The 24,444-nt window shown below is 47.2% G+C and overlaps 1 protein-coding gene across 2 annotated transcripts; it reads left to right on the forward strand.

Moving 5' to 3' along the window:
* FAM174B (family with sequence similarity 174 member B) lies at positions 1-24,144 on the forward strand. 2 transcript variants are annotated; one of them, XM_090029270.1, is made up of 3 exons: positions 41-419; positions 11,332-11,463; positions 20,130-24,144. In XM_090029270.1, the coding sequence occupies exons 1-3, from the start codon at positions 133-135 to the stop codon at positions 20,131-20,133; spliced, it is 423 nt and encodes a 140-aa protein (XP_089885396.1). In that variant the 5' UTR covers positions 41-132; the 3' UTR covers positions 20,134-24,144. The 2 variants fall into 2 exon arrangements, with proteins under 2 accessions (XP_089885397.1, XP_089885396.1); XM_090029271.1 differs by lacking the exon at positions 20,130-24,144 and having other exon boundaries at positions 1-419; positions 11,332-11,467.
* The last annotated feature ends 300 nt before the right edge of the window (positions 24,145-24,444 follow it).

Below are 24,444 nucleotides of genomic sequence, written 5' to 3' on the forward strand. Positions count from 1 at the left end.
TTGTGGCGCGGTGAGGCCGAGGGGCCCGGGAGGCTCCGCCCGCGGGGGGAGGTGGCTCGGCCGGCCGGCCGGGGGAGGAGGAGGCGGCGGCGGCGGCGCTGCGCGGAGCGGACAAGCGGAGCGGAGCGGAGGATGCAGCCGGCCCCGCTGCTGGTGCTGGCGGCGGTGCTGGCGCTGGTGCTGGCGGCCGCGCCCGGGGCCCGGGGCAGCCGCGAGGAGCCCGCGCCGCCGCCGCCCGCCAACGCCAGCGGCCCCGCGACGCCCCCGGGCCCCGGCCTCGCCCGCAACCGCAGCGCCGCCGCCGCGCCCGGGCCCGTGTCCGCGCTGCTCCGCGACCTGTCCGCGCTCAAGGCCGCCGTCATCGCCGCCTGCGCCCTCAGCGCCGCCCTCGTGGCCTGCCTGCTGCTGCGCCTCTGCAGGTACCGGGACCCCCGCCCGCCGAGCCCCTCCGCCCACCGCGAGTGGGGAGCCGCTGTTGCTGAGGAGCCGTCGTCACTGGGGAGTGGGGAGCCCTCCCTCATGGGGAACCCGCATCCCTGGGGAACTCTGTCAGGGGTGACCCCGCTCTCCAGACTCTCACTAGGCAGCCCTGTCCCCCAAGGGCCCATGGCAGGGACACCCCTCACTGGGGAGCGCGCCAGGAACCCTGCCTCCAGGACTGCTTGGGGTTGCGGGGATTTCAACTGGGGTCTGGGGCAACTGTGGGGCACAGAGCACACCAGCAAGGGGGGGATCCTTGGCCTTCCTTGCTGTGTTTAGGACTCGGGGCTCCTCTCTGGGCTGGGTGGGAGGCCTGGAAACCCATAGCCTTGTCCCCCTCCACAGGGATCTTATGGCTCCCCAGTCCTGCGCCTGCAGGCAGGGGATTGTCTGGGCAGAAAGGTGCCCTCTTTGTCCACTTCGATCCCCACCAAACAGGTGTCAGCTGCCTTCTCTCGTGCCTGGGTTGCTCTGGACACGCCTGTGCACTGGCACCAGTGCTTTGGGCGGAGAAGCATGGGGAAAGCAGGGACCCCATGGGGGTGTAAAGAAGTCTGAGTTCTAGTCTTGGCTCTTCCCCTAATTGACCATAGCAAGTCTAGTCTCCTTGCCTCAGTTGGTCCACATCTAAAAGAAGAATGCATGCAGCAGGCCATCACCTGCTGGTAGCCTTATTTCCCGTCTCCCTCAGTCCTTTTCTACAGTTAGTCTCCAGGAAAAAACAAACAAAAAACCCCGCTTGATTCGGTCAGAACCAGTGACAATCTCCTGGAGCAGTTGCCGCGGCCAGTGTGCAGCTTGCATAGAGCGCAGCGAGCTCGCGGAGCGGATGCTCTCTGTCAGACTTGCACTAGCTTTACAATAGTCCTCTGTAACTGCCAGGTCCTGCGCTGACACATTACTGGCCAGGTGTCTTCAGCTATTCTGTGTGCACCTGCCATCCTGACCTCTCCTAGGGACTTCAGCGAACTGCTGGACTGTCAAAGGTTTCTGATGACATAGACATTGGAGAGCAGGAAATTCAGCAATGCAGGAGTGAGGTAGCGTCGTGCTGGGGTGCCCAGCGCTCTTTGGAATAAACCCCCTGCTCGCAGCATGCCTAGATCTGTGCGCTTTCTGCAGGCTTTTCACTTTTAGTCACCAGAGAGGAAACGGGAGACTCCCAAGACAGCTGGTTGTAGAATCCCAGTCTTTACCCAACTTGGTCTATTAGGCTGGAGTCCCTTCTTGAACCATTCTTTGTAGTAGCTGTAATTCTGCCCAGTTGGAAACAAAACCAAAGGAGAAAAATGTGATGTTCCCTCCCACCTTCTTGAACACTATTTTGGAAGTGGATTTCTTCGGCAGCAGGCCTGTGCTTTGAATGTGTCTGCAGGCTCTGCAGGGCCGTCTGCATTTGGGGCGCAGTTACTAGATGTGGGGATAGGTGGCTTTGTGTTTCAGCTGAACTGTTCTTGGCCTTAAGCCCACAGAATTAGGTTTGGTTCAGGGAGAGGCCACAAAACAAATAGGTGGAATCTTGTAGCGTTTATACACGTGCTTCGGGAGTTGGGGGTGCTTTAATTAGAGCGGCTTTAAGAGCTGCTCTAATGAAAGCACTTGGAGCATCTTGTGTATTAGCATCCCACACTTAAAAATGGTGGCGGGGGGGGGCATGCTTTATGTAAAGCTTGACAAATGAGCTTTAAATAAAGTGCCCCTGCTGCCATTTTTAACCACAGGGATGCTGATACACAAAACACTGGAGGCTGCTGGAGCACGGCAGTTGCCATGCTCCAGCAGACTCGATTAATCGTGTCTGCTCAGACGAGCTGTAGTTGCAGTGCATCAGAGCAGCATTGCTGCTTGTGTATAGGCACCCTTGAGTTGTGGAACTCCTTTCGCCACTGTCCTGCCAGCCTTTGCAACTGCCCTTGTTGATGGGGTTCAGAGAGTGGACTTGTTAGTCCATCTAGTAAGTCTGTCCTTGCTGGGACATGCATGGGTACGGCGGTTAACACTTGAAACTTTTATAGGATTGCATGCTGTGAAGAACACCAAAGTCAACCTTATCTTACAATAGGGGTAAAAGGTACCACCTGCACCAGGCTGCACATGTATATAGGGAATACAAGTTCTTGTTCCAAACAGCTTACAGGCTAGGAGAGTGCTTCACTGTGGTCTGTTCACTCCTGACTTCACGATGGAAACCTGCGAAGCTTCAATAGTTAACAGGAATTCTGACGGATGGGTGTGTGCAAAAGAAAACAACCTGCAGTGTTGACTCGTATAACTGGCTCTCCAGGAAATGGCAGTTGTTAGAGAGGGAAGAAATCATGTCCTTTGCTTTAAGTAAGAGGCTGTTAAACAGGATCATTTTGCGATTATTGGCTTTTCCAGCATTGCACACTGGAACTGCTTGGGAGAGCGTATATACGTATTGGTGCTTAAGGGGACTGTACAGACAACACAGTTAATTGCTAAAAGCAGTATAAAGAAGTCTGAGTTCTAGTCTTGGCTCTTCCCCTAATTGACCATAGCAAGTCTAGTCTCCTTGCCTCAGTTGGTCCACATCTAAAAGAAGAATGCATGCAGAAGTTCCCAGGATAGCATTCCTGATATTTCCGTAAAAGCCAAATAGCCTCAAACTGTAAAACCCAGTGCTTCAAGCTTTATCCCTACATCACTTAGAAGCAAAATAAGTCCAAATGTATGGAACAACAAGGGCAAGGACAATAGCTGACCAAAGGCAACAAAGATGCTTAAGGAAATAGATGGAGCAGCTGCTTGACCAACTAAGAAGGCTAGGACTCTCCAGTTTGGAAAGGCTGAGAGGGGATAGGATAGCACCTATATATAAAATGACCAAAGGATGGATCAAATGAATTAGGGAGCTGTTTATTTACCAAATCCCAGAGTACAACAACTGGGTGGTACCCACTGAAATGATCAGGCGGTAGGCTTAAAACAGAGATGAGAGAGTACTTTTCTAATGGAGCATGTAGTGCACTTTGGGAACTCGCTGCAACCAGAAGTTAGAGAAGCAGATAGCATAGCAGGGTTCAAACAGGGATTAGACGCATTCATGGAGAACAAGTCCATTGCAAACTATGAAAAATAGAACAATCAGGTGAGTCTTCTCTCAACTCCCTAAATGAGCGATCCAATAGGGAGGGTACAACATGATATGGGTCACTCTAGATATGCCCCATTCATATACTTTCTCTCTAAAGCATCTACTACTTGATACTGTAGGCTGGAAAGCAGGTTGGTGGACTATTGGTCTGACCCAGGACACTTAGGTTATTATGAATCACCTTTAACGGGAAGCACTGCTGAGATTTCCCATGCGAGACTTTTTCCCTGCATGCATTGCTTGTGGTTGTAGCAGCGTTCAACTTATATAAAAGATTCCCATTATCAGGATCTCTGCCATGTCTTTAATAGAGACAGAAGGGCAGTTCAGACAAGGCGGCTTTAAACTTCTGAGCGCAGCTCTTTATCTGGCCCAGGCTTTTGTGTGTAAACCATTACTCAAGTAGCAAAATGAGACAAGAAAATCAACAGCTATGCTTGTACCATGTCAAGCTTAGAGCTGGCAAAATAGACCGGGGAAGAATTCTGTTGTAGAAGAGATCAAGGATTTGCCTTCAATGAAATGAAAAGGCTTTCTTCATCAGAATGAAAGCTTTGCTCAACCCTTTTTTTTAAAGAAAGTGTAATAGTTTTTTTTACTACTGTTGTGGATTCCTATTAGGGTTTTTGCTGAAATCTGTGGTTAAACCTTTGCTGTGAAATTACTCTATTTTGCTGGAAGTAAATTATCCCTTTAGACGTGGACTGTTTGAGATGGAATGAATAAGGGCTAGATTGGTTTCTTGCCCTTTCCCCAGCTTCCTAACTTGTTGAGTTTTTGTGTGTGCAATGACAACATTTAAACATGCCTCTTTCCCTTTAGAAGCTAATGATTGGAGTGGCCTTGTCCCAGTAGCTCGGAGCACGGTACTGTCCCAAGAGCTTTGGATTCAGTCTCTCCCCCCACCCCTGACTGCCATGGACTGGGGGTGCCTGGGAGGGTAGCATGCTCTCCATCTGCAGGAGGAAGCACTACAAACTTCCTTCCCCTGTTGATGGCTGGGTTATTCTCAGACACCACTTTTTGCAAAGCATCTCTTATCTCACCCCCAAACAGAAATGGGCTCCATGTCACACCCGAATATTACAGGTCGCAGTCCAAGCAATTACAGTGCTTAAGTATTGTTCAGGAACAGCTCCTGCGGTTGCCCAAAGTGAGGGCTTCTTCCTGTGACCAATTCTGCCTTGGTGTCTCTAAAATACAGAGTGCTCGCCATCCTGGATGCAAGTCCGCTGCAGCAAGTCTAGAGGTGGATCTGGTTCATAGCGCACTAAGTAAACTCCTGAGAGTTAGTACTTGGAAAGGCTTCTGAGACATGACTTCTCTTGGTGCACCTCAACCTTCGGAGCAATGTTGGATAAGCCTGTTTGGTCAAGCTGCATATTTAAAACAAGCCAACCAACCAACCTGCAAGTGCAGTGTCACCAAGGGGAACCAGGACTTAGTCAGTGCAGAGGTGCAATGGGCTGCTGAAGAGCACGACAATAAATAAATCCATGCTGGACAAAGGTACTACATGACACTGATGCACCTTTTGAAAGTTTCTAGCCACTTGCACAGCATTTTTGACCAAAGCAACCTTTTGCCTGATTTCTGCAGCAAATGCTGTTCCTAACTCTTTAGTAACTAGAAAGCTGGTTTAATTAAGTTCTAAAATATTTAAGCATATTGGGTCATCCTACAAGTGAGAGGCCTGGCTGCCCTACAACAAAGTGAAGTTCTCTGTATAGCGAAGGTTTGTCTATGCTACGAATGGTTTTGTAACTGTTTCCTGGGACTGAGCCATAAAAAATGCTGCTAGTGCCTAGAGGGAAGCATGTACTTTTAAGATGTTCCTGTATGGAAGACCCAAGGGTGACCTCAACTGGAAACCTCGCTTCAGAGTTGTGGTTTAATGGTCAGAGCAGGGACCCGAGGGTCCTGTTCCATGTTCCACTGCTTCACTTGCTTTGCGAATTTTGGCAGGTTACTTGCATTCTCTTGGTCTTTCTATGAAATGGATGTAGCACTTTGCACCCTGACAAAGAGGATGTAGGTCTTAAAGTACACACTGGGCGTTTATATAGACGCGCTCCAGGAGGCAAGGGTGGTGGGGCAGCTCTGAGAGCCATGCTAAGTAAATGCAATTAAAAGCCCCCGGAGCATCATGTGCATCAGTGTCCTCATGCTAAAAAATGCCGGCCGGGTCCTTTGAACTAAAGCTCATCAAACCAGCTTTAGTTGAAAGTGCCCCACCACCACTTTTCAGTGGGGGGACCATGATGCATGTGATGCTGGAGTCTGGAGAGCACTAATTAACACACTTAAGCAGACTCAATTAATTGAGTCTGCTCCAATGCACTGTAATTACTGCAGCCTCTATGTATGTGTATAGGAGCCCACTTATACTAGTACTAGTCAGTAGTAGGTGCATTGTAGCTATTTTTAAGCATTATCTTTTAACTGAATCATGGCAGGATCTCATTTTGATTTTTCCGGAGGCTTTTTGCAATCTTCTTCCCAGCCTTCAGGCCTTGTACTAACACTTAGAGCAGTTGAACAAGCCTTTACTTCTGTTCATTGTGCCTGTGTGTGTTCCATCTCAAGGACTTGATTGTTAAAAAATGTAGCATCTTCACTTCATTACGTCAAAAGGGGCATCTGAAAGCAGGTACAAGGATCTTAATAGCCTCTGGTTTAACATTAGTGTTTAAAATGTTCCTAAGAGCAGGGAAGCTTGGTTAGCTGGAAGACAGTAAAATATCACATTGATTCTTAAAGATTTCATTCAGTCACTTGTTAGATGCCTATTGTTTCCAGAAACCTTCTGTTTTTGGAAACTTGTTCATGTTCAAGGAGCCTGTTACCAGTAAATAAGTTGCTCCCTGTTGCATTCTTGGAGTATCATCAGTGCTGTTCAGGTTTAGCCTGCCCTATTTCTAATTCCACTTCCAATAAACCTACTTCTAGAAAAGAGTACATTTTTAGTCAGCACCTTTTATATCCTTGCCTTTTCCCTTCCTCCTCCCCAAAATCTGCTGTCAAGAAGTATATTAACGCTGGATCAGAAGTTCTGACTTCTCTCTCACTAGGGTCAAGAGAAGCCTTGTCTTTAGCATCAAGGGTTGGTGTTATAAATAGATTAGGAGCTTCAGTTGTATAATGAGCTAGGGAGTTGTCTTGTGTGCGTTTCCCACCACATGATGTTTCAGTAAGAAGCGTGAAATGCTGCATATGACTCGGGTTTGACCAAAACAGCCCCTGGTCAAACTAGTGAGACAAGCAAGTCATAAACTTTGTCCTTCTCTTCCTGAGCCTTTCATGCACCCTGCTTGAGTCAGCATTGCTCTCCCCCAGGCTGAATAGAAATATTCATCTTTTCCCCCATTATAGAGCAGAAAACTTGTGGTAAGTCTGAGGCACTTAAACCCCCAAAGGAATCTGATTACCCAGGAATGAAACTAATGTGTCTGAATTACTCATGAACATGTTGAGCTGGATCCTCCTGAGCGAGGCCAGCAGGTCAGGCATTGCTTTCCTGGTATTAAGCAAGCATGTGCTCACTAATCCTATTTCTATTTAATTGAATGAGTGCTTCCCTTTTGGCTTCAGTGGGAACAGCACTGGATCTAAACCAAGAGTCTGGTAATACTGGCTCCAATTATTTTGTGGCTTGTACAGATGCCACGCGAGCTTTGTAGATCGACTAACAGATTTTATTTATTTATTTATTTAAAGACCGGGATGACCTGTTTTGATCACCTGCTCCAGTGCTTCTCAACCTTTTCAGACACGAGACAACCCTTGAAAGAGTTGAGGCACCCTTGGAAAATGTCAGCTCTTATTTTCCACTTTCCATTTGACTAGAGAAATTTGGAGCAATTTTTTTTTTGGTTGCAAAGAACTCAGAAAGACTACAACAAACCCAAAGGCTTTTAACACTATGGATTCCTATTTGAAGTCTCTAGGCTTGTTTTGTGAATCGTATGCACACACTGAAGACTGTGTGAATTGTATGTGCACAGTGCTAACAGTGCCTGGCACCCTGCAGCACACCTGAAAGGATTTCAGTGCATTGCAGGGTGCCCTGGCACCTGTATTGAGAACTACTGAGCCAACTCTGACCTGGCCGGCACAGCCCATTGAATTTTGCCAGCTCCTCCCCAACTCTGCCCTAGTCTTTTAGCTAGACCTGCAGCAGTACCCTCCTCTGCACAGGTCTTGTGACTCTGCTAACCTCTCAAAATGGTTGGTGCTCCTGCTGTCCCTACATGTGGCTCCTCTGTGTCCCCCAGCTCTACCCTGCACGCTTCTTTACTGATCCACAGCATTTCCTACTTAAACCTGCTAACTGTAGGGGGCTAGATGCATCCAGTTGGGATTGTACAAGTTCTCACTGGAGACCAGGTCTCCAGTATCAAAATCTGTGTTCATGAGTATCCATTATCACTCCTAATAAAGATCTTTCATGCAGGGGCATCTCAGTCTGTTATCGGAGGGGCTTGCTTTGAATGCTGCTCCTCACTGCCTTGCTGTTCCTAGCTTCCATCCGATCAGGTTGGATGGCTGTCATCTGTTCACACGAGGCCTCAACACATTGCGGTTCTGGAGCAGGTCTCAGTAATTCACGAGATGTTCACATGCTCTGGTTCCTGTCTTGCACTGCTTTGCCAATACCTCCATCGCATGAGCGTGATGGATGGTATCTTGTCTGACCATATGTGGTCTTCTCTTATTTCATCATCATTGAAGATTAAAGGTATCCTGGTGAGGCTAAGGAGGTCCACTGTGCAACAAGGGGAGAGGAAACAGGCTGGGCTACAGGCCACATGATGAATCATTTTGTACATGGGTGGGAAACTGCAAGTAATCTTTGTGTGGCTCACAGTTCTGTCATTATGAAAATTGCCCCCCTGGGATTGCTTATTTCAGAGAGAATTGACTCTTGGGCCTATAGGTTAATAATAAGTACATCATCCAAATATGCCAAGGGGGAATGAAGGAGGGAGGAGGGAAATGAAGGTCTTCTGTTCAGCTGCAAGGAGCTGTTTGTCACTGGGCTCTTTCGACAGCTTGGAAAAATGTTGACAAAACCCAGTCTTTGATTTTTTTTTTCTCCCTTAGCCAACTGTTCTACTTACTAAATGATTGTTGTGGAAAGGTTTTTAGCACTCTCTTATTTATGGTCATAACTATGAAGGTCCTTTTCCAAATGGAACCTGAATACAGAAATTAAAAGAGGGGAACTATCTGGCTACTGGGAATTAACTACCCTTAAATAATGCAGTATCCAGCAGTAATGGTTAGAAAGGCTCCAGAAGCACATCTGCCTGTGTAGAATATAGAGTAATACATTTTTCTAAATGAGGCGATGACCACTGGTGGCCTATAACAGAATATATGCAGACAGAAAAAAAATGGATATTCTTTTAATATGCATTCCTGTGTCACATTATTAATTCATGGTAACACGAGATCCCTCACACCTTGTTTTAGCCAATGAACAAATACAAGAATGACACTAGCCAAATAGATTTCATTCAGTCGGACACATACACACTTGAGTTGTAATATAGTACAGTGGCTGAATAAATGTTCTGTTGCATATGTGACTTGCAAGATGAGACCTTGCATTTTGCCTGAGCAGTAGAGTAAGGCTGACGGGTGTTTTGTTAGGACCCTAACCCAAGCTCTTGATAATCCTCTCTCACTGCATAGGGTCACTTATTTTAATGGGTGGAGTAATAGAAGAAAACCTCTGCATCCTCTGTGGCACAGGGCAACACAGATTATTACATACAGATTAGTTGATGATGGTGATGGAGACAGAATTTTTAATTCTGTTCAAATTTAGAACATTCAGAGAATTACAATTACACTGCCCAGGGCCTGGGACTTGCTTTATTTAGTCATGGACCTGTGCCAAGAAGGAAACGCTAGACTGAGAAGCCAGCAACAGCTTTTACATCAGAGAGCTCTCAAATGGTTTCTTTTTCTTTTTTTGAGGTCAGAAGGGACTATTGTTGTCATCATCATCATCTATGATCTCTAGTATAACACTGGAAATAGGACTTCTGTATCATGAACCTGTATGTTAGGCAAACGCATCCAGCACATGGTGTGTGATGTATTGCGGCAAAACTTCCCAACAACAATATGTTCTGAAGACTGGGAAGTACTAACCTGGGACCAGTGATCAGAAACTTTAAGGCTGGCAGAACAACTGGATATCTGACAACTTTGTGGTTGGATTTTAACAAGGATTTTAGGGAGAGAACTTCCGTATGTTGTTGAATGAAACCTTTTCCAGAGTGCAAGCAATTATACTAAGCCCTTCCTTGCTCTACACTAACCCCCTTCTCCTCCAAAAAAGATGAGTTATCCACAGCTTCCTTTAAATGCACCGGCAAAAAACACACAGGCCAACATAACCAAAACAAATCTAGGATTGCATATAAGCTGTGAGAGGTAGCTCATGACCTTGGATTAATCTGTGCAATAAATAGCACCTCTATAATACAGGGGCTTGGAGTTAAAGGCAGAGTGTTGATTTAAGCTGTATTCTTTTGATGTTTTATGTTAAAGTTATGTTAATGCAAAATACAACCATGGAAGCACCAAGTGTCTGGACTTGGTCTGGCCTTTGGATTCTGTCTCAGTGGCCTAAAGCGGGGATGGAAGGTCTGGGCAGCCTCTGCTCCTCCAAAAAAAGGCTCCTGTCTAGGCATATGCATTGAAGGTCTGGGTGACCTTTTATGCATACACCGTGAGCTGGAAGGATCAATGGTTGCCAAAACATGTTAATGCAAGTAAATACTGGAAAATGAATCTCACCGTACCCGGCTGTACAAGCTTCTCTGGTACCAAAGAAGTGACTGTTCTTAGAGGAGAGGGATGGTAGGGGTAGCTATTTGTCACGCTGGGGCTCATGATTTTCACGGTTGTTTGCAATACATCCCTGGTGCTTCTAGGCAGAGGCTCTCTTAAATATGTCCCTGCAGGTGCCATACCTGGAAATGAGGCAGTGAACCTCCTGTCCCACACCCCCAAAACTACTCCCCTCCCTGTGGTTCTCTTGAGCCCTGTCCCCAGCATGTTTGTGTGGCTGCAGGGGCACGCCGGAGTGGCTTCCTTGCTCCAGTCACAGGTTGCTGCATGCAAGCAGGATGTACCCAAGAGTATTCCCCTGGGATTGCTGCCAAATGTGAAATTGCCCATATGAAATGACAGGCTGCATTAGGGACTTAACCCAACATCCAGAGGAACCAGAAGGGGGTTTGTCTACTTTCAAGTCCAACCTCAGCTGCCTCTTCCTCCTGTAATTCTTCTCTGATGCCCCGGAGTTCTTGGAAGCCCTGGAGCTAGCAGGGATGACATGGTTTCCTCCTCTAAGCACGTTGGCTGTCCTGGCGGCTGCCTCTGCCAATTAAGCCTTTGTCTGACTTATCGAGTACAGCAGCACGGGGACTTGGTGAGCCGCTGCGCGAGCACGTTTGCCCTGGGCATTGAAGGATCATGGGCTGGTGCGTCTGAAGCAGCAAGACTGACATTGATCTGGATTACAGCCGACAGGACACTGAGCTCCTCAGTGATGGGCACAAGTGGCAGCTCAGGGAAGTGGGGAGGGGAGGCTCTGGCTCCACAGGCCAAGCATCAGGGAAGCCTCAGTAGCCCAGAAACATTTAGGACAGTGGGTTGCATGTCAGCTACCCCTCCTGCTGTAGAACAGTAGCAACGAGCTCCCTCTCTCATTTCAGGTCTGGCAAGAGGATTAGGAAGACCCGAAAGTATGACATAATCACGACTCCAGCTGAGCGGGTAGAAATGGCTCCTCTGAATGAAGATGAGGATGATGACGAGGACTCCACGGTGTTTGATGTGAAATACAGGTAATTGTTGCATGCATGGCCTGGTTACAAGCAGCCTCAGGGGCTGCATTAGCTGAACAGACAGGTCTAGCTTCTGTGCGCCCACGCATGCTCGCACCTCAAGTTGCAGCTTCCTCCCTCTGCTGTCCCCTTCATTCAGCACAAGCCTCTCTGCTCTGGTCTCTGGCTCAGGCACCTGAAACCTGCTTTGGCCTGCCCTGGCATTTACCTCTGTTCCTGGAAACACGCTCTTTCCAGGGGCATTGCAAGCCTTGCTCCTCTGTTGTGGGGAAGTGTTGTCAGATGAGCTGTGCCTAAACACAAAGCAGCTTAGCAAGTTCAACTTTGGTGCTTGGCTGCTTGTTGCACCCAGTCATTCTCTGGATGTGGTAGTTGCTGGGGGAAGGTGCACTTTTTCTGTACAGTAAGGTCGTCAATGCCATCAGATGTTCATAGAGTGAATGGGTGGTTTTGGGGGTGAGACTGGAGATATTTTCATAAGACCAAGAGAAATTGAATGGGATTCACAGTAACGCTACAAGGGAAAGTCATCCAGTAGCAAAATGTCGGATAAGCAAAAGAGGAGAACTGGAAAGTCTGACCAGGGAGGGACCTAGCCACATGTGTAGGGTGAATGGGTTCGGTCCCTGTATTCGGAGCTACTTCTCGCCATGGGTTCCGTTAGCACTGGGTGGAAGAAACACTTTCCAGGGTTTTCAGGATAGTCTGTAGACTGGGGCACACCTTGGTCTGAAGCATCTGACAGGCTTTAGATGCTGATATACTTGTCCAGGCCCTCAGTATTGGGCAGGTAGAGACTATCTGACATGAATGCTTCTTTGTCTAGTGAAGGTTTCATTAACTTCAGGGATCCCAGCAACTCCTAGTTCCTGTCAAACTTCAGCTGACTTGCATTGTCCTCACTCCACCTTGTTTTGAGAGTGGTAACAATGTGTTCACGCCAAAGGGCACTCAGTAGACACTTAAGTATGTGGTGGCTTGTGGTTTCTTTTGGTAGCTTACCAAGTAACTCAATGCATCTCTCCCTGAAGGAATAAGGCAGGGGTCAGAAGCAAGCAAACAACGAGGATGAGTCAATCTTGGAATTGTTTAAATAATTTGGTCCCAAACCAGTCTCATCTTTCCCTGGCAGTTTCCTAGCCCAACTATCAAAGCCCCACATAGATCATCTCTGACTGCAGCCTCCCTGAGTAGCTTCCACTCAGCCTCTTGAAGAGGGCCTATCTCATGGGAAGGCCGCCTCTGAGTCTCTACTCTTACATGTGTTTCATTAGTGTGGCTGTGACAAGCACAACAGAAACAGATCAGGAGAAGGAAGACCTGCTTGCTGCTTGATGCAGCCTTCAGAGAGCTACACCAGGTTATTGAAGTAAGTGGGAGTTGGGATGCTTAAATCCAGCATTTCTAGAGGGGAAAATTCAGTCTTTGATTTAGACCAGGGCTGTCCAACTTCTAAGGGGCCATACAGGCCACACCTCTCCCTGTGTGTCCCCTGCTGCACCATGAGCCCCCCACCCAAGACATTGAGCCTTTTTGCCTCAGTTTACTTTTTTGTAAAAGGAGGGTCCCTCTTTTGGATGCGTAGTGGTAACTAATTTACCTGGTAGCCTTAAAGTAGGACCCAGAGAGTTAAACAGATCCATGTTATCCTGGCACGAAGTGGCGAGTGGTGTTCTTCGGGGTCCATGCTTGGACCAGTGCTTTTCAACATCTTTATCAGAGGATTTGGATGGGGGAGTGAAAAGCTTGCTGGCCAAGTTCATGGACGACACCAAGTTATGGGCAGTGTGGTCATGTCAGAAGATAGGCTGCATATACAGGTGGAGCTGGACAGGCTCGAGAATTGGGCAGACTGGAACAAGATGAAGTTTAACATTTCCAAGTGTAAGATGCCCCATCTGGGGGCAAACAACCCTCAACATACATACAGGCTCGGTGGTGACAGCCTGACTTGCACCATGGGTAAAAGAGACCTAGGGGTAATGATTGACCACTGCGTGAACATGAGACATCAGTGTGGGGCGGTGGTCAGCAGGGCAAACAGCACGCTGGCATGCATCAACTGATGCATCGTGTAAAACTAAGGAAGTGATACTCTCGCTATGCTCAGCACTGGTGACACCACAGCTGGAGTACTGCGTCCAGTTCTGGGTGCCACACTTCAATAAGGACATGGAAAAACTTGAGAGGGTACAGAAAAGAGCCATCAGTATGATCAGGGTCTTGCAAGGCAAGCCATGCAAAGAAAGGCTGAGGTACCTGGGCCTCTTTAGCCTAAAGAAGAGAAGGTTGAGAGGGGACTTGATAGTGGTTTACCACCATATCAAAGGAGTGCATCAGGAGCTTAGTGAACAACTGTTCATTAGGGCACCCCTGGGGAAGACCAGGACCAATAGATACAAACTCTGCTTCAGGCTTAATACCAGGAAAAACTCTTTCGCAGTCATGGTGTCCAGTCTGTGGAATAAACTCCCGCCAGTGGTGGTGCAGTCACCTACCCTGGAAATCTTCAAAAGGAGACTGGACAGTCACCTCGCTGGGGTCACTTGACCTCGGTTGTCTTCTTGCCTAGAGCAGGGGGGCTGGACCTGATGATCTGCAAGGTCCCTTCTAGCCCCTAGCAATCTATGAATAATTGGAAGTGTGGCTTTATCATTGGCCAAAGGGCGCTGTAGAAACACAGGCTATCATCCCAGCCAGCGGAGTCCACTTTCACCAAAGGGTTGCTGTGGCAAGTGACTGCTTTTCCCCCATTCAGATCACTCCTGAAGGGGAACTCTACTCTCAGTCTTGCCACCTCCCTCCCATCCCCCCAAACAGCTTCCCAGCCCACCACCTTGTGTATGCACATTGGAGCCGCAGACTGCCTCATTTGTGCTGGATGGCATGGACCACTGTGTTGGCGTTTAGTCCATAAAGAACATGCGGGGCTTGCCGGGCATTGGATTCTGCACCGGACTGGCTCTAAAGGGAAGAAAAGAGGGAAGTGCCGATTTGTGTGCCAGGAGCACAATAAAATGGAAATACCACTTTTAATAAAGGGACAGAAGTGCAGTGCATGTGGGTAGCCATAGCACTGTTGCTGGACCAATAAAAGGGCTGTTTTTTAATATTTAGCTAGTGCCTATATATTTTAATGAGGCTTCATTAACTGCTGCTTATGGGAAGGCTTTCTTATTCCCCCTGATAGCAAACACTCCCATCTCCTGCCTCCAAAAAAACCCCCTTTCAAATGCTGAAACCCAGATATATCAGAGGAAGTTGCAGAAGTGTTGGCAGGGTCAGTGCACCAGGGAAGGGATGAGATGGATATTTCCAGCTCGTTAGCTAATTAAGGCAAAATGTAATGACCTGCTACATCCTGGAGGCAGCATGAGCAAGGCTGAGGTCTGGCACATAATGCTGCATGATGAGCCCTCCTGGGGCTGGGGGATCCCTGTTCCCACTTCCGTATCATTTTTTTTCTTTGTTTAAAACATCTGCAGGTACCTTCTGCCAGCTAGGGTAGCGTGTCCTGCTCTTTTCCACCAGCGTCCCATTTCTTCCCAGTGAGCATTTCCTCTTCTTGGCAGCCTCCCTCTGATCATCTGGCCTAGTGAATCTTGCCATACTGATCACTGGCTGCGTCCCCCTCACAGGAGTGCAATACATGGACTTCCTGGCAGCCCTTGCATGAGCATGCCAATGCTTGGACTGGAACAGCTTGCTTGGAGTCGGACTAACCACTGTTCAGCCGTTCATCATGCTAGTATCCAGTGGCATGGTGCCGTACACTCGTCTTGAAGGATGTGGCTTGCGCAGTCATGCTACACTTTTAGCATTTGCACCCACCCGTCCTGCTAGGTACAACTTTGCAATGTATACGCTGTCCTAATTAAATCCTCTAGATGGGAAGGGAAACCCTAGAAACAACCCCAAAACCTCTAAAATCCTTTCACGCAAAGTCATCTGCCAGTTCTTAGCATCACTCCCAGATCCGTCCAGGCTGTTGGCCTACAAAAGCTTGGTCCATCGTTTGAAGAAGGAAAGGAATAAACAATTTATTATAACCTTTCATTCCTTGAGTGCCTTCTATCAGGAGGGAGCCTGAAGCATTTGGCTTAGACAGGCATCCCTGAGGAAAGCTTTGGAGCGCAGAAGAAAGGGAGTGGGGTTAATGGGAGCTAATATGAAAGGCATGTATATCAACTTCGATGTATCATGGGTATATTTGGCTAACACCTCGATGCGTTCTTTGGATGTGCCAGAGCAAGACTTCAGACTTCTAGGTCCGAGGTGGCAGAGACCATTTGGCTGGAATACCATGCTGCTGGCTGCTTCCTGTCACTTCCTGCATATAAACTGTCTTAGGGCTGCTTCTATACAAAAATCACTTCTCTGGCTGGCTGATGCACAAAGGACCAAAATACACATAGGCTTGTAATTTGGGTCCATCACAAATCTTTTAGAAGTTGTGGGCAGGTTCTGTGTCACTATAGCATCTGACAGAGCCAAGCAGACACTTGCATCTGTGTTCTGTGGAATAATTAAAGTTTTAGGCTCTCTCCTCTCACCCCTGGCAAATAGCATTTTAATTAAAAGCCTCGCAGCAGAGTGACAGCAGCAGGGGAGAAGTGGCACGTGCCTTTCCAATTGTGCTCATACAGGCAGTTTGCTTCCTTTGATGCTTTGTCCTTGCACACCGTGTTTCCAGGTTTGAGCGAGTCACAGAGAAGCAGCAGACGGCATCAGCTGGGCTGAAGGCAGCCTCTTTAGGATTTCCTGCCTCTCGCTGCTGCCAGCTGTGTTGGTAGGACACCCCTCCCTACACACACAAAGCGGACTCATTAGACTACTTCACAGTCTTAACTAAGGAAAGCCCTGTCAGTGGGTACTAAAGTCACCTGTATGACAGACACAGGCATGTACGTGCCTGGATTGAGTTTCCTATTCTCCTTCACATTGCAGGGAAACAGCTCTGTCAACAACACCTCTAATCCTGAGAGCTTGCTTCTGTGTGACAAGAGGCTGAACATGTAAATCAAAGCCTGTCACACATCAGAGAGGCAAAGCCACTTAGGCAATAACACCTACTTGAAAAGCCTCACAGAAACAGTTTAATGTGGAGTTGTGTTTTGGTGTGTTTGCTTGTGTGTGTTTTTTTTTTAAAAAACCCAACAAATTAAACTACAGAGTCCAGAGGTAGCTCTAGTGGGGAGTGCGGAAGCTTTTGCAGGCAGAAGGAAATACAGGACCACTTTGGTGTTTTGGACATTTGGCCCAGTCCATATTGCCATTGGCTAGCATCATAGACAAGTAAGGACCTGGCAGGCACTTCGCAAGGTCATCTAGTCCAGCCTCTGCTCAAGGCAGGATCATCTCTATCTAAACCACCCTAGAAAAGGATTAGTCTAATCTGTTAAAATGAACAATCTTTGCACAATGCCTCAAAACATCAAAACACTCTAACCTGCCACAGGGAAAGCAGGGGGACAAGGGCACTGTCCATCAGAAGAGGACCCTGCCTCCTGCTATAGAGGAAGGCAAAAACCTCAGAAGTCCACGCCTGTCTGATGGTGGGGTATTGCCATCAAGCGGCTCGCTGGCCTACAGGAAGAGCATTTGTCAGTATTTTTCATGTTGTAGTAGGGTTGGAGTGTTGTGGCCACAATGGTGCTGAATGGTCCTAGAAGCAAGGGTTTTTGTGACCCAAGGAAGTTCATCTGATGCCCAAGACCTTGTCTAACAGCTCTCCCAACTGCACAGTTGGTCCAGCTAGAAGTAATGCAAAAAAGCCTTGTCCTCTGGTACATCTCCTGATAGACCGGTGCCTGTTTTGCACCTGAGTGGGTCTTGGTTAGGAGCTGTCAGGATAAAAAACAGCAGAGAAACTTAGGCTTAGTTTATGATGCAGAATTTTGCTGCAAACTTAAAGCAAGCACTTTTTGAGCCCCCCCTGCTTTGGCAGTACCCTCCAGCCTGACAGCAGCATTGTACTGTCCTGGTCGAGTGGAAGCAGGCATCTGCTGACAGCCAGCTGAAGGTGTGAAGTCCATTTGGCTGTGGGTGCCATCCCAGAGCGCACATGGTGCTCTGGCAGCATGGCTGTCCTAATAGAGCTACCACAGGCACATGCTCAGACACCTTGATGGTGGCAGCTGCTGTTGGCAGCTGGGGCAGCTTTGTACAGATACAGCCCTGCTTAGGGACCAAACTAGGTTGTCGTAGCAGTGACTCTTGGCACTTGGCAAAGGTGGGGTTGCACCTTGGTAAAGGTGCCAGAAAACAACTGGGTTCCTCTCTTCTAGACCCAAACTTTTCTGTCCCCTTCTTTTTAAAAAAACAAAATACTATAGCCCCTCAAGGGCCTCTTTCATTTGCCAGTTAGCACCGTGCACTGACACCAGAGCGAAAACTTCCATAGACTTCGTAACGTTCCCTGAGAGCCGCCCTGATAAAACCTTTTGCTCAATAACTTGAGGGCACCTCTGGTAACCAGCAGGGACTGTAGACAAAGGCTGGTACGGTATCAGGTTTGCTTTCACGTCCTGCTTTGGAGCCCTCTGTTTGCTTAGTGTCATTAGAACAATTGTCCGTTTAAACTCAATAGCAAAATGAAACCTTTACAGAAAAGGTAAAAGGATGGAGTTATTGGGGGAGAGTTAATGAGCTTAATGCACTGAGGAATTGCCTGTGTGCTTCTCCAGAAAACTGAAGACACTGAACTAATACCCATTGCTTCTCATAAGCCAAAGGATCTGAGAACACCTCTAGGGGCTTGGCCCTGCATTGAAATGCAGCTTGCACTGGGGTACAGCACACTAGCCCTGTTGCATGCAGCAGGCTAATTTTCCCTCTAACAAACACAGGTTTTGGGTAGTGCGCACTCCATGTGGAGCACATGGCAGGTCTGAGGGACATACTTCATGCAAGCCCTGTTTGTGGGATTTGGTACATGGGGGTTGTCTGTGGGCCCTGCCGGCCCGTGGACCCAGCCCCCTACCATTCATCCAGCTTGTAGACCCAGCTGTGTGCTGTTCATCCAGCTTGCAGGGCTTGATGAGTTTGACATCCCTGCTGGAAGGCGTTGAGGTGCTGTGGTGATTATGGATGCCATGTGAGAGCCCGGAACAGAGTAACTAGGGGGAACATGGGGAGACAGAACATGGGTATCTGGGTGCGAATTTCCCCAAGATCTCTAAGTAAATACATGAAAAAAAATTACAAATGCTTTCTGAAGCTGATCAAAGTCTTCATCTCTCCCCTGCACTTTCTTTATATTCATTAGTTTGCTTTCAGTGAAGAGCATCTTCCCACCCCGTCTTCTAGTAGCAGCAAAACCAAGAGGCATTTTGGGACCAGGGCATTTTTCCAAGTGTCTCCTGCTCTTGCTATGAGAGTGCCTCAGGAGAGGGGCAAGGTGTTGTACCCACACATACAGATAAGGCAGAGCAAATGAGCGGGGAAGTGGATGGTTTCAACCCAGCTATACCTATCATCAACTGGAGAGCAACAGTATAAGCCCTTAAGCACAAGTGCTGTAGTGGAGAGGCAGAGGGACTAGTGCAGCTTATACCTTGGTGCTAAGGAATAGGTGGGGGGCAGCACATACTGGGGAGGTTCGCTTTGATTTCCACCCCAGCTTGTCTGTCTACGAGCCGTGGCACCAGGATTGTAGGGCTCCGTTTTCACCCAGGCTCAGTTTTGCAGGTTGCTGCTGTCTGGGAGTTACACAGGAGGTAATGAGTCCCCATCTGTAGAAGCTATTCCCTTCTAGAGCCTAAGAGCCTGCGCAGCCTTGAATGGAGAGCAGCATTGTCTGCTTATTACAGCAAGGTGTTTGGTCCCCAGAGAGCAGCTATAATGGATTTCTTGCAAGTGAAAGCCAGAGGCCTTTTCTGTCTGATACAAGGGGAATTGCACTGGGTTTGTAACTGCTTACATGTATATTTTTGCAGCAGCAGCAGGCAGAGCCATAAAGGGGCCTGGATAAATGGGGGACATAGTTTATTCTTGTCCAAAGGGTGAAAAATCACTGACTCATTCATCATTTGCTGTAAATGCAACCTGGAGCTTTGTAGCTGCTGGAAGGGTTTCCTGGCCAGGCACTTTTTGAAGCCCAGTCTCTGGCCCCACCGAGTCAGGCCACAAAGAAAAAGGCTGAGGCCAGAAGCTCCCAGCTGGCTAGTGCAATAGGTACAGGCCTTGCAGTCCTACCCAGAAGGAAGTTAACAGCCAAAAGAGCCCCTGTGCAGGGTTGGTGGTATGGTAAGAAAACTACCTTCCTTAGTGGGGCTAACATGGGAAACGAGCAGTTTTGTTACCGGGCTCAGGACCTCTGTTCTGTGCTGCAAAAGCTGCCCTCTGCTCTTCAGGCCCTGGCTGCAGTCAAGCTCTCCTGACTTTTGCTTGACCGCCTTCTTTACCCCACCCGTTGTTTGCCTGGATTGCTCTCTTGCTTTCCTCAGTGCATTAAATCAGGTCTATGTCCAGCGTCACCATGGAAATAAACCTCCAAGGGAACTGATAGCGATCAGAAGTGAATACTATTATTTCCGTCTTGGGGAACTCCTCTTCCCCTTATCTTGTACACAAATTCCCAGCTCTGCCTGTGAGTGATTTAACTACAGACCTTCCCTGACCATGCCAATTCCTTTTGCCATTTGTCTCTCCCCTCCCTCCCCCAGGTAAAGCTGTTTTACGGCGTGACGGTGCCCTGGGAGAAGTCCGCTTGCTGTCAAGAGACCTGCCAAAGCCTTCACCAGGACGTGGGGAGGTGTTAATCTCCGCAGCACCAAACCTTGTTCCCTCCATGCCAGCGATTGTGCCATGCATAGGAGCAGCTGTTGAACTTCTGCCTAAAAACATGGCCTTTCGGCTCCCAGCTTTCAGACTCCCACGTAAGAACGACCCACATTCGTCCTGCCAGACTCTGCTCTCTCCCTTGAAGGTGCGGGGCTAAAGAATGAAGGATGGATGCAGCGCTGCACAGCAGTTTCTCAGCTCAAATGTATTGCATAAAATGGGAAAAGGAAACCAAAAGTCAGCTCAGTGGGCCCAGGGCACTCATTTCCCTTGAAGCAAATCAGATAAACACTTTGGTCTTTGTTCGACAGATCAGATGTTTAAAAGACTTGGAGTTGGATTGTTCTAAGCCACACAGAAATGACTTGCCCATCAGACGAAGGCTAGTGACAAAACTCAAAGCCATACCAAAATGTGACTGTCCATCTGTGGTGTTGGGGGTGTGTGTTTTGTTTTTTTGACTGATGTAGAAAATTGTGATGACTTGCTACTGATTTTATCAATTGCACTAAGCCCTTTTCTAGTGATGTATTCCTCACTGAGAGGAAACGAGGGCAGCAGAAAAAAAAATAAGGCAAGCCCTGTCTACAAGAATCTTGGATTAGAGAAAGTATAGCTATATTTTTTTATAATTATCTGCCCTTCCACAGAAAGGCAGTATGGTTTGTGCTGTCCTGTGTCCTCTGACCACTAACTCATCTGCTTATCCTATATTTTAAAGTAATCTTTTTACATAACATCTGATGATGTGCAGCTGTTAAATTGCAGGAAAAGCACACTACAGCTTTTATTTTTCCCTTGCAAAGAAATTTCTCTGCACCAAAAACTGGAAATTTTCCCCTGACTACTTAGCAAACAGATCCTGTTTGACCGGGACACATTTCCCCTCTGCCCTTACCTCCACCATGCTTCAGTTTGCAGAGGTCAGAGCTATGGGACAGTGCTTTAGAAATGTTAGATTATTGGTAATCCAGGTGGATTAAGCTCCCTAGCCCACACGTTTTACACACAGATTCTGGGCCATTCTCTGCAAGTGAGGATTTCAGGGTTATTAGCTTGGTTTCTCTGTTTCATGGTCTTTCTGAAAAATAGCCATGCAGTTCAGTTTTGATTGATGGGCTCTTCCTGGTTACTCTGTCACACCTCTACTTGGTGAGGTTAATCCATGTACAGCCCTGCCTATCCTGATGATATCAAATTCACTCCTGATTCTTGTGAAAGCAGCATCATTTTGCTCAACACCAACTCTGCAGCTTGAGCTGGGATTGAGAGAGTCTCTTGCAATGTCCCCTCACTAAGGTGATGTTTTTCAGTTTTTTGGAGGTTTCTTGTAATCCTGCATTCAGGTACTGTGGATATGATTCAGCTGCTTTGTCACAACATGTCCGTTTTGAACTGTCCCAGCCCTTGTGCTCTTACTCCACACCACTTTGGGTCCTTGCAAAAATGCCTGTATCCTGCAAGACCTCCCTGCATTAATGCAAGCAAAGCTGTAGCTGGCATTTAGCAAACTTGCATTGCATTTTGGCATCTTTTTTGCTCCTGGTGTACCTGGCCTTGACATTCTACATTTCTTCCCACTTATCACTATTTTTTTCTGTAGACAGTTAGAATAGTGGCACCATAAAACATGTTGCGGTCCAGATGTGCTCCATGCATGTCTGACTTCATTCTTGCTTTATGGGCCTGTGCATTTTAATTCCTGTTGGCTGGCCAGAGCCTGCACACCTGTGGAAGAGTGAGCTGGACCCCAGGGTGCCTGCTGCAGTCTCAGCTCATGCTCCAGTTGTGTGCATGATATGGTTTGCAGCTAGCCTCCACACAAGCCAATTCCAGCTGGGTTTTCAGATCCTGGAGGAAGCCTGACAGCAAAGGAAAACTTCTGTTTGGACTTGACAAAAAAAAAGCCACAAGGAACCTTCTGAAGCAATTTTTGCTGTCACTTTTCAGACTGTTCCTGTAGTTTTAAAGTGATCATTTGCAAACAGGAGCAGAATCCTATTCTGTACAGAGCAGAGAAAGCAGTGAAGGCTCATGGAAGTAAGCAAAAGGTGATGAACAGAAGTTTGCAGCACCATTGACTTCCATCCAATCCCTTACACAACACAGTCCATACCAAACGGATATTCAGGCAAGGCTTCCCAGCTGGCTGCACAGTGGAAAAATCCCATAGCGGAGCTTTGAGTAGCACATTAGCTATCAAGGCTATATAAAGGTCCTATATTTATCCTTTCATTTGTGGAATGAATTACAGTCATTCCATGGAGCTGGGATTGAGCAATACTTAATGCGTCGGCCAAGAAGGAAATGGTTAGGGCAGTACCAAGCAGGCAGAGTTAGAAATAGTGGGAACCAGCGGCTTGAATGAGATGCGTGGGTGGAAGCGGGGATTAGCTCACAACCAAAGAGCTCATCCCGGTTCTGTTGAAGGAAAGAGTAAGAACAAGTTAAGTTGACTTGCTCTTTCTAAGGGCTGGTGACTTTGCCCAAGTTGACAGGAATCTTTTCATTGACTTCGGTTGCATGTCAGGTCCTAGGACTTCTGAGCTTAAGCCTATTCCTTGGAACCACTTTGTCCTATTGTCCTCAGGCAAACCTCTGGATGAGGAGCACATGCTTTGAAGTTACCCAAGGTAGATTGTCAAAGGCACCCGAGATAAGGGCAGTTCAACCCCTTTTGGCTCCTGAAAATCCCAAGCTATGAGCATAAGCTAATGTGTGTTGGGAGGAAAGCAGCAGCTGCAAAATGAAAGGAAGTGCAAATTTTTTTTTTCCAAACATGGGACAATGCTTACCTCTCTGCAAAGGTTGCTGTCTGTGACTTAACGTGGTTGAATATAGTTTATAGCTTTACTTAGTTTAAAAATCTAAGAGCACTCAATGTGACTAATATGTATATTATATTTGATTTTTTTTTATTGTAATTTAGTTAAGACATAATTGACTTGGATTGTGTAACAAGTGATTTTAAGGTTCTGGTTGATGGAACAGCCATGAACCACTATGTGTTAAGAGTAAAGTGTACATGTTGTACCTGTATTACACTGCAGAGAGTCTGGCGGTGCCTATTGTGTCTCAAGGTTTGCTGCTGTTTGCATTGCACAGTCTCAACGTTTGCTTTGTTAACAAATACTTTCAAAGACATATTCTATTAGTTGCAGCAGATGAAAACACTATTGTAAGGTATTCATGTGTAACTCAGCATACTGCTTCCAGGGTCCATTTCAAATGCTTTTTTAATCCAACCAACAAAGCAAGCAAGTCTCAGGTTTTTCTATAACCCTACCCGTGAAACTTGAAGCCTCTTTGCTCTGACCCCAGTCCTGTTTGGGTAAGCTCAGATTGAAAAACTGGAAGATATATCTGGTAGAACTCTGTGCCTCGATAAATGGCCCTTCTAGCTTGCTGAGACCAGGGACACGTCGCTGTCTTCTGCCATAAGAAGATAGGTTTTCCCAGCAAAATGTGGAAATGGCTGCAGACGCTGGTTCAGAATGTTAATTTGTCAAAAACTCAAAATTTATTCTGTGTGTAGACTGATGTGCATATAAGTGAGCACACAGATATGGTAGTATTTGGATGTCCAATTCATTGCAAGTGCCCCTTCATAGACACTGTAGACAATGGGATGCTGGCAGAGTGGAGACTGGCTTTAATTTTGTTCTTTAAAAAAAAAAAAATGAGTTTCTGCCACTGTAATTATTGCTTGAGGATCTGTAAGGACCTTATGTCCTTGTTTTTGCAGTTGCCAGGTCATTGTTAAAAATGTGTATTAGAATTTATCATTGCAACTAAAGCTTCCTTTTATTTCTTTTCTTTTTTTAAACGGCAGTGCAACTCTCAATGGACATTTCATGTTTGAGTAAGAACCGTTAACATTAAACGTTTTGGTAACTGCCCCTGTGTTGAGTTCTGTTTGAGAAGGTGACACCTGGTGAAGTTTGTTCAGTATAGAGCAGACCATTACTCTGTCCCTTGCTAAAAATGAATGCCAGGATCTATGATACAAAGCTTTTGTCCGGCGTGCCCAAAACAAACCGGGTCCAAAGGTGCATGTGAAAACAATGCAGAGGGGAGCTTTGGCAAGGCAGAAAAGGAATGGGTGAAGTCCAGCTCAGTCCCTAACAGGAAACTAAATAACTTGGGTTTGAGGAGTCAAAAGGCTTTGACCTTCCTCCCACTCTTACTCAAAGGTTA

The sequence above is a fragment of the Crocodylus siamensis genome, chromosome 15 (genome assembly GCF_052110815.1).
Source record: "Crocodylus siamensis isolate JL-2025a chromosome 15, ASM5211081v1, whole genome shotgun sequence".
NCBI classification, from domain to species: Eukaryota; Metazoa; Chordata; order Crocodylia; family Crocodylidae; genus Crocodylus; species Crocodylus siamensis.